At 38.8% G+C, this 9,253-nt stretch overlaps 1 protein-coding gene across 2 annotated transcripts in view; it reads right to left on the reverse strand.

The window, feature by feature from the left end:
- Positions 1-8,047, reverse strand: part of corin.L (corin, serine peptidase L homeolog) — a 113,432-nt gene extending 105,385 nt beyond the window's left edge. Inside the window, exon 1 of one of the 2 annotated variants that reach the window (XM_018229598.2) lies at positions 7,722-8,047. In XM_018229598.2, the coding sequence (XP_018085087.1) occupies positions 7,722-7,793 (72 nt within the window). In that variant the 5' untranslated portion in view covers positions 7,794-8,047. Of the gene's footprint in view, positions 1-7,578; positions 7,674-7,721 lie in introns of those variants that run through there. The other variant, XM_018229615.2, reaches the window with a different exon arrangement.
- Between the last annotated feature and the right edge of the window lie 1,206 nt (positions 8,048-9,253).

A 9,253-nucleotide genomic window follows, 5' to 3' on the forward strand; every position in this document is an offset into this window, starting at 1 on the left:
TTATATATCTCTCTGCCGCTCTCCCTTAAACCAATGCAGGGGTGAAACTTGTGCAATACACCAGTGAAGCAAATACTGGGAGTAATGCTTATTTATACTAATAACCAATGTGTCCTTGGGAAATCAGTCATGGGACAAGAAGAAACCAAGGGACTGTTTATTCAATATTTTCAGCAAGATTGCTAAGTGCTTTATACCAATGTGATTTTTATTTATAGGTTGCTTTTAGCATTCCCAATTTGTTTATATTCTCTTACTAAAATTTCTTCTTTCCTATCATTCCCAGCCAAGGTTACCAGGATTAGAATTTTTCTAGCTCAGCCATAATCAATAATGGGGATGGATCCAACATTATAAATATCACAACATGGGAAAAAGTAAATTCCCACTCCCAATTCAAGGTGCCATAATTAAACTGATTGTGTATATAGAAAATCCATGGTAACCTTCTCATACATTTACAGTATGTAAAGTCAGTAATGTTCTTCTGTATTTGCCAACTTTCCTTATTTTCCAAGGACAGTCCTGCTTTTGACTCTTTGTCCCTCAAAATCTTTGTGCCTGTAAATGACTCAGGATTTTTAAATGAACGAGCTGTGCTCAAGGAGTTCAATGTTCTATTGCTAGAAAGGTCCTCCCTTTATTAAAGTATAATGATGGGCGAATAAATTTGGCAAACACGAATTTGCTGCGAATTTCTACATTTTGCCGCAAGCAAATTAATTTGCAAAACTGCAGCGGCAATTCGTGGGCAAAAAATTGCCTGCTTCAAAAAAAAAATTGGGGCAAGCGTCAAAATTATTTGTATGCCCATTGACTTTAATGCATTTGGGCAAAATAGTAGAGAGTATATAAATTGTTGCTCGCGTCAAAATTGGCTTAAATTCTTTCCCAAATTTTTCACCGTTTTTGGCGAAGCAAAACAGCACAGATTCGCCCATCACTATTAGGGTAGGACTACATGGGCGTTTTTGGCGCAATCCGACATGCTGCGACAAAACTAAAGTTTTACAAAAATAAGGTAAGAGATAGAAATGTCGGATAAAGTCGAAGCGTTGATACGATGCAACACGACTGTTGGATGCAGATGCTGTACGCTGCGTCTGCATCCGACAGTCGTGTTGCATCGGATCAACGCTGTGACTTCATCCGATAATGCATTCACTCTCCTTATTTAATTGATGCAGGTGTTTTGTCGCAGAGCGTCGGATTTACATGCATCGATTTCGACACAGGCGAAAATTGTTATATAATGCATTAAAGTCAATGGCGTCTGAATAATTTTGGTACGCGACAATGTTTATGCGCGTGACTATCCCGACGCGCGCCCAAATTTTTCCGGCACCGTGGATTTTTCACCGCCAAATTTTCACTGGAGTGTCACAATTTTATTCGCCGGCGGCAAAACAAGGAAGTTCGCCACGAATTTGCGGCTGGCAAATTTATTCACCCATCACTATTCATTAGGAATTGTAGGAGAATGCCTTGTCACTCCCTAACCACAGACCCCACTCTGCCTGAGCCTGCTATATAAATCCGCTAGATTCCAATATGGGAGAGTTGACAGTTCTGGAATTTGTTTAAATAAATACAGATACAGAAATCATTTCATCACAGAGAGATTCAGCTCTGCTTATAGAATAATGGAAATAATGGCAGATAGATGTGGGAGCACTGACAAGCGTACAGGGAGAATGGTAGTTTATATAGTTTATTTCTCTTTGTACTGCAATTATTGAGTGATGTCTTATGATATTACCTTTCCCAGGCACCATTAAAGCTCACAGTAACCTGCCGTCTAGCAAACTGTCCCTGGAGTATCCAGTACATTAAGGAACAATTGAAATGAGTTATTTAGTCCACTGAGTGTTGTGTGATAGAGCTGACATATGGACAAAGCATAATTAGGGTAATAATCACACTGAAAGTGGCATTTAATGCTTTAGAGTTGATTGTTCAGTGCATTAGGAGCAGGTTCTATTGACTCTCTCTACCTAGAACTCGTGACATTTTTTAATGTAAATGGCAGTTACGGCCCTTGGGATTTTCGCTTGCAGAAAACAATTGCACAATAGTTAAGAGTGAAGCCCAGAGTCTGTGGTCAGGATGGAAATCCAAGTCTGTATCAGAATTGCTGCAAATGGAAGAGCAATAGCAGATGTTCTAGCATTAATTTAATCCGATTTTTTAGCTCCGTGACATCACTATTATAATTAGTTTAGATAAAAGCTATTGTTTATGTGTTTTTTGAATAGTATGTTATAGCATGACTAAAGGTGGCAATAGACGTAACAATTACGATCTTTCGATTGTTTCAATACACACGTGTAGAGCTGAATCGTCAGATATACAGATAGAAACAATAGAATTCTACCTGTATCTGAATATTCAGCACTAACAATGGCCGATGTTTGGTGCCTTCAAAAGAGCCCGATCAAAATTTTCAGTCCAGCCCGATCGACGAGCCGACCGATCTCCAGGTCTTTTGCCGACATCAGTCGTCTCTTTTCCCACCATACACGCACCAAATTAGTTTCGTACAATATAATCTGTGCGTCTATGGCCACCTTATTCTAAGCAACTTTTTAGTTGGTCTACAGTTTTTCCTTTCATATTGTTTTTGAATTATTTGCCTTCTGACTTTTTCCAGCTTTCAAATGGAGGGAGGGTCACTGACCACATCTAAAAAACAAATGCTCCATGATGCTATAAACGTCTTTTTATTGCTGCTTTTCATTACTCATCTTTCTCATCAGACCCTCTCCTATTCATATTCCAGTCTCTTGTTAAAATCAGTACATGGTTGCTAGGGTAAGTTGGATCCCTGCAACCAGATTTCTAAAATTGCAAACTGGAACACTGCTGGATAAAAAGCTAAATAACTCAAAAACCACAAATAATAAAAAATAAAAAGCAATTGCAAATTATCTTAGAATATCCCTCCCTACAATACTCATAAAAGTTAATTTAAAGGTGAATAACCCCTTTAAATTAATTAAAATTATACGTATTACTGTGGTGTGCTCTTTTCAATACAGCAGCCCCCAGCTGGCATTTCTAAAGTGCATTGGCTGTCGAGTAAGCACTGGGAAATAATGACAGAAGACATGCGTCTGTGTGAGTACAGCCCACTTCAAAAGAATTGACTCCATCAACTCCTGCGGCTGAGCGGAAGAAAGCGCAATGAAGGGGAGCGCAGGAAAAACCGCCCGTGTGTAAGAGCCCTTAGCGCTGCCTCTAGCAATCGAAAATGATCTTTATTAACTAGGCAAACTGCGCTCTTTCACTACCCCACAGCAGTGAATCAGTCATTAGCTTTCACTGAGTTAGTGCCGCTGTAATAGTGAAAGCAGATTATGCAGAATGCTCGGGACCTGGGGTTTTCCGGATAATGGATCTTTCTGTAATTTGGATCTTCATACCTCATCTACTAGAAAATCATTTAAACATTAAATAAACCCAACAGGCTGCTTTTGCTTCCAGTAAGGATTAATTATATCTTAGTTGGGATCAAGTACAAGGTACTGTTTTATTACAGAGAAAAAGGAAATCATTTTTGAAAATTTGGATTATTTGGATAAAACGGGGTCTATGGTAGACCATCTTTCTGTAATTCAAGCTTTCTGGATAACGGGTTTTCAGATAAAGGATACTAGATAAAGGATAAACCCAACAGGCTGCTTTTGTTTCCAATAAGGATTAATTATATCTTAGTTGGGATCAAGTACAAGGTACTGTTTTATTATTACAGAGAAAAAGGAAATCATTTTTTAAAAATTGGATTATTTAGATAAAACGGCGTCTATGGGAGACCACCTTTCTGTAATTCGGAGCTTTCTGGATAATGGGTTTTCAGATAAAGGATACCATACCGGTAATAATAAAACAGTACCTTGTACTTGATCCCAAATAAGAGATAATTAATCCTTATGGGAATCAAAACCAGCCTATTTGGGTTTATTTAATGTTTACATGATTTTTTAGTAGGTTTAATGCACAGAGATCTAAATTACGGAAAGACCCCCTCATCCGGATGTCCCAAGCATTCTGGATAGCAGGTCTCACACCTGTACTTGTTAGGGATGTTATGCAAGATATGGAGCAGTATCATTATATAATATCCCCCTCACATACAATTTCTGCACCACATGATGCACCAAAAGTTCTTCATGTCTTTCCAACTATTTCCAGAAGTGTCCCAGTCCGTGACAGGAAGTTTGCTGAGCAACAGCACCCAGCATGGGTGTCACGGCCTCTTCTATTTATAAACAAGTATTTTTACTTGCAGACTTTCCACACTGGCATTATTGGGTCAAGGGAGATGGTCATTTGGGGAGAATATGAAAACCCCCTCCCATGGTGAGAGCTATTTTTAGGGTGTCGCGGAAAACAGAAATGGATTCCGTATCAGTCAGCCCCCACATAATCTGGGACTCTAAAATGGAAAACTTTTACAAAGAGAATCCCCCTGCAATGAAGCGGAGAATGTGAGCCGTCTAACACTTTCACTGCACAAAAATAAATGCCGAACACTGTGGGAAAGGTGCCGTGTGTTCCTGCTGAGAGTCACAGAGTTATTTTTCAATCCGTATTAACAGGAATAACAAGGAAATTATTTTATTCTGTCTCAAGCCTTTCCTCAGGGCAAAGCAGAACACAGTCACACATTGTTCCTCTCTATATATTTATGTTTTGCAGAGATTTGGTAAAGCATAACTTTTTGCCTGTACACACACACACATATACTTATATATATAGTATAGGGATGGTCATCCTTTGACATAACAGCTGTTGCAGGACCACAATTCCCGGCATCCCTTCCAGACCACATAAAGATTGTCTATGCAGGACACTATATTTTAAATTTATTTGTAAATTAAAAAATAAGTCAACTATCAAGACCCGTCTTCAAATGAGTTTGTTACCTGCATCAATTGGATCCTTTTGCAAAACCTCAATTATCCAGTGACTGGACAGGAATTTTCTTTTGTTGAGTTATAACTAACTGGTTTATTAAGCTATTACTAACTGGTTTCTTGAGCTATTACTATCTGGTTTATTAAGCTATTACTAACTGGTTTATTGAGCTATTAATAACTGGTACATTTATCAGGAGTAGCAGGACAAAAACATACCCAAAGCCAAATACCGTAGTTTTTTATGTAACTTTTCCTTTGTAATTTAGGTTGAGAGACAGTACAGAATAACACAGAAGCAACTTGGTACTTATTGATCAATATAGTCCTATTCATATCAGTCACCTATCCCAGCTTCTCTCCATTTTCTTTACAAAGCAATGGATTTGCCCTTAATGTTATCCAGATGAAAGACTAATGAAGGGCCCCATTTTACCAAAAAAATAAAAAGAAATATATGTTTATGAAATTGACTGTAAATGAGATTAATGCAACAGCAGCATGAGGCTAACACACCAGGACACCGGTTTCATTAGAAATAGAAACATAATACAGGCATGGGACCTGTTATCTAGAATGCTGGGGTATTCTGGATAAGCGATCTTTCTATAGTTTGGATCTCCATACTAAAATGTAATTTAAACTTTTATTAAACCCGATAGGATTGTTTTGTCTGCAATAAGGATTAATTATATCTTGGCTGTGATCAAATATAAGGCACTGTTTTATTATTACAGAGAAACAGGAAACTATTTCTAATCGTTTGAATTATTTGATTCAGATGGAGTCTGTGGGAGATGACCTTTCTGTAATTTGGAGCTTTCTGGATAATGGGTTTCCAGATAATGGACCCCATACTTGTAACTGAAACCTGCTGGTTTCCCACTTATTGATAAAGAGGCAGGAGAGTGTGTAAATGCCTCTACCCTATCACTGCTGTAGGGCAATAAGGGGAAGCCACAGAAAGCCAGTAAGCCATTAACAGTGATGTGAGACTACTATTTACCCCCTGTCTAACCCCTAAAAACTCTAGAACCACCTAGAAGGAAAGTTGCAGATCTGACAGACCATTTTTTTTAAAGTTAATCCTTTTTCATCGGGAAGGTTTTCCAGCAAGAACTACACAAGTAACAATATCTATTCTGTATATGCAGGAGATGTGACCAGTTAATAAAGAAAATGCTTCAACAGGGATATAGGAAATGGTAACCTCTACTTCACCTAAGTACATCTACTGTGTTATACGAACAAACAATGGATTCTGAAAATAAGGTATATTTTCCCTTTACAGTGTTCTGTAAACAATAAGAGCCTGATGCAATGTGTGGGTTAAAGCCTCTACGTGCGGGTGTTAAGGCAATGCTAGGTGTGTAGCGTGAAGCATATAAGTGCTTTAACAAGGCTTTCCCTCTATGTAATGCACAGTGGCTGAATTTTGGCTCCTCACCCTACCCTCTCCAGTTCGTTTTTATTTATAATCCCTGTCCTTAATATAACTGACCCGACAAAAAAGTTATACAGTTGGTGAAACAACACTAAGAATAATACCAGTATTTAGGAACATTCAGAGATACCTGAACATTTTGTATAATATGTCATTGTATTAATCTTCTTATTCTGCATACTGTTTATCATATAGATTTTATGGTTTATTGTAAAACCAAATAAAATATTTCAAACCAGAGATACCTGAAATGTTCTGTTACACATTTACTATTGCTTTATCTGTTTCCAGATTCCCTTCCTCTGCTTTACCCAAAATATCCCGTACTGTGATCATCTTACTTATCCCCCACAGCCGCAGACAACACAGCTTGGAATATACTTGTGTAACAGCCACCTACACAGCTCCCTGTAATCACACTAACGCAAACTTGTATCCACTAATATCATCATATTTAGGGTAGAAGGAAATAGCATTGGGCTCATCAGCACACAGATACTGATTGGTCCAACATAGCACATTTTATACCAGGGTACAAGGCACATTGATTGGATCATTAGCAAAGAAATGACATGCAACTTTACTCACACATCTAACACAAAGCATCACAACCGATTTATAACTCTGTGACTATCGTAAAATACCATAAGACTGGTCTATGGGCTGTTCAACTGGTGCCATTGCACAGGGGATCATAATAAAGGGATGCTCCAGACTGGCCCTTATCCTTCTAGACTTCTATATAAATTACATTTATGATTACATGTGTTCAAGCAGTAAGTATGAGCTGAAAGGAAAGATTTTAGAGCTTTTTTGAGACCTCAATGAACTCACAACTCAAATGGTTTCTAATTTAAGAAAAAACTAGAGTGTAAAAAAGTCGAAATCCATGAAGTCGAGGTGAAAACGGGAAAACTCAAATTGATCGAGTTTGCAAGCGAAACCCACAGAAAAAAATCCTCAAACATCGTGAAGGTTATTAACATCTTCAAATGGTTCAAGGGACCTTGAAATTCTACATGACCTCGACGGGTTTTAGATACCTGTAGTTCTGAACTAAATCTCTGGCCACTGGCTGTCGGTGGACACAAGGATCCATAGTCCAGCAGTAGTTGGAAAGATTCACATTGAAAAGTCTGTAAAATGGTGCCACCCACGGGCATAAATAATGATTTGAGCGGGGTACATAATAAGCTATCCTCCAGCAGCTGGTCTTACCTTTCAGTCAATGCTGGAATCCCAAAACACAGATCTCAGTAAGCATTCTCCCAGCAATACTCTGCAGAGCTGAATAATTATTCCCTATGGCAGCCGGATGCCCCCCTCTGGTCCCTGGCACAGTGATAGAGTGGCAAGCTTACCCTGTTAGTGCAGATGACTGGCCGGTAGGGCTGCTCAGGCGGCACAGAAGTAAACTGTTGCACTGATTGCATAGTCAGACTGCTGCTGCTACTGCAACTGCCATCCCCTGGGTCTGACACTTTCCCACATGGAATTTCTTCTCACAGACAGGGATCACTGCTCCTCTGTCCCTCCACGTGCTGTAGATGAGGGGTCTCAGCATCCTGGCTGCTCTAAAACTACTCCACAGCAGCCCCTACTCCACCCACAGCACGCCCACCATACAGAAAAACCCTTCGTGTGCCAAGGACTTCCCTCTGCCTGAACTCTTTACTGGTCCAATCTTTCACTCATCTTGATCAATATCCCATTATTAGATGTACCCACACAGCAACAGTCACACAAATACTCAGAATGTACCTATTCCCATTAAAATTTCTTTATAAACATTATTTCAGTATTTATATGAATGATGGAAAGGTAAATATAGCTTTGAATTGACAATAACATTTTAAAAAAGAGGGTCATACATATAAGTAATATTTACCTGTGATATATTTATAATAGAGACAATGACATAGCAGTCATAACACGAATTCATGTCCTACGGAGGAATGTCAAACATTTCTTCTGAAAACCAAGAAATATGCCTTTAATTGCTTTCAGTATATACCCAAATAAATTATATTATTTTGGTGATTTAGGTAATATTATTTGACTAATTTAGGTGAAATTGGGGAAGAAAGCCTATTTGCTCGCTTATTAACACCAGAACGTCCAATTTGAAGGTCAGTTAGGGTAAAATTTATGATTTACAATTATTGGAATGATTGCTGAATGCAGATACACTGTAACTAGGATTTTCTATACATGTATCCTTGTTAGTAAGTAGAGATTTAATGACTAAAAACACCTCCAAGAGTCAAATTCGTCCTGGTAAAAACTGCATTAGAGGCTGATATGTTTTTCAACCTATTAAATCAACACCCCTGTTATTCTGCGTGGTCATGTATAAAAGGTTATTTCTCCCAGGAGAGCTGCTCCTTTTGTGTTTTGTTTTAGGTGCAAATGTTATTGGTCTAGTAACCCTTAGCAACCAGTCGGCAGGAAGGTTATTCTGGTCAACTGTAGGAAAACAAACATCTGTCTGGAGGATATGGGTTACTAGACCGAGGCAAAACGTTGCACCTTTTATTACATTAACTCTGCATTCTGAGGACATCCCTGACTTGCACTATAAAATACATGTGTTTATTTGATCAGTATCAGCCTCCCAGACATTACTCTGCTGGAGCTGAGAGTACCTTGTAGGTCAACACACACACTCACACAAAGACACAGTTGTGATGCACAGGTTCTGGCAGCAGCATAATCTCCCTGACCTCAGCAAATATTATTTCTGGGGCCCCTTATCTACAGGAGTCACCGATGATCCCCCATTCCTCCTGTATGTATATATGTGAGTTGGGCATGCTGATCCTAACTGGAACCCCTCAAAGCTCACGAATAGCGATGGGCGAATTTGTCCTGAAAAATTCGGGAAACGCATTGA

This window comes from Xenopus laevis, chromosome 1L (assembly GCF_017654675.1).
Source record: "Xenopus laevis strain J_2021 chromosome 1L, Xenopus_laevis_v10.1, whole genome shotgun sequence".
In the NCBI taxonomy this organism is placed as follows: domain Eukaryota; kingdom Metazoa; phylum Chordata; class Amphibia; order Anura; family Pipidae; genus Xenopus; species Xenopus laevis.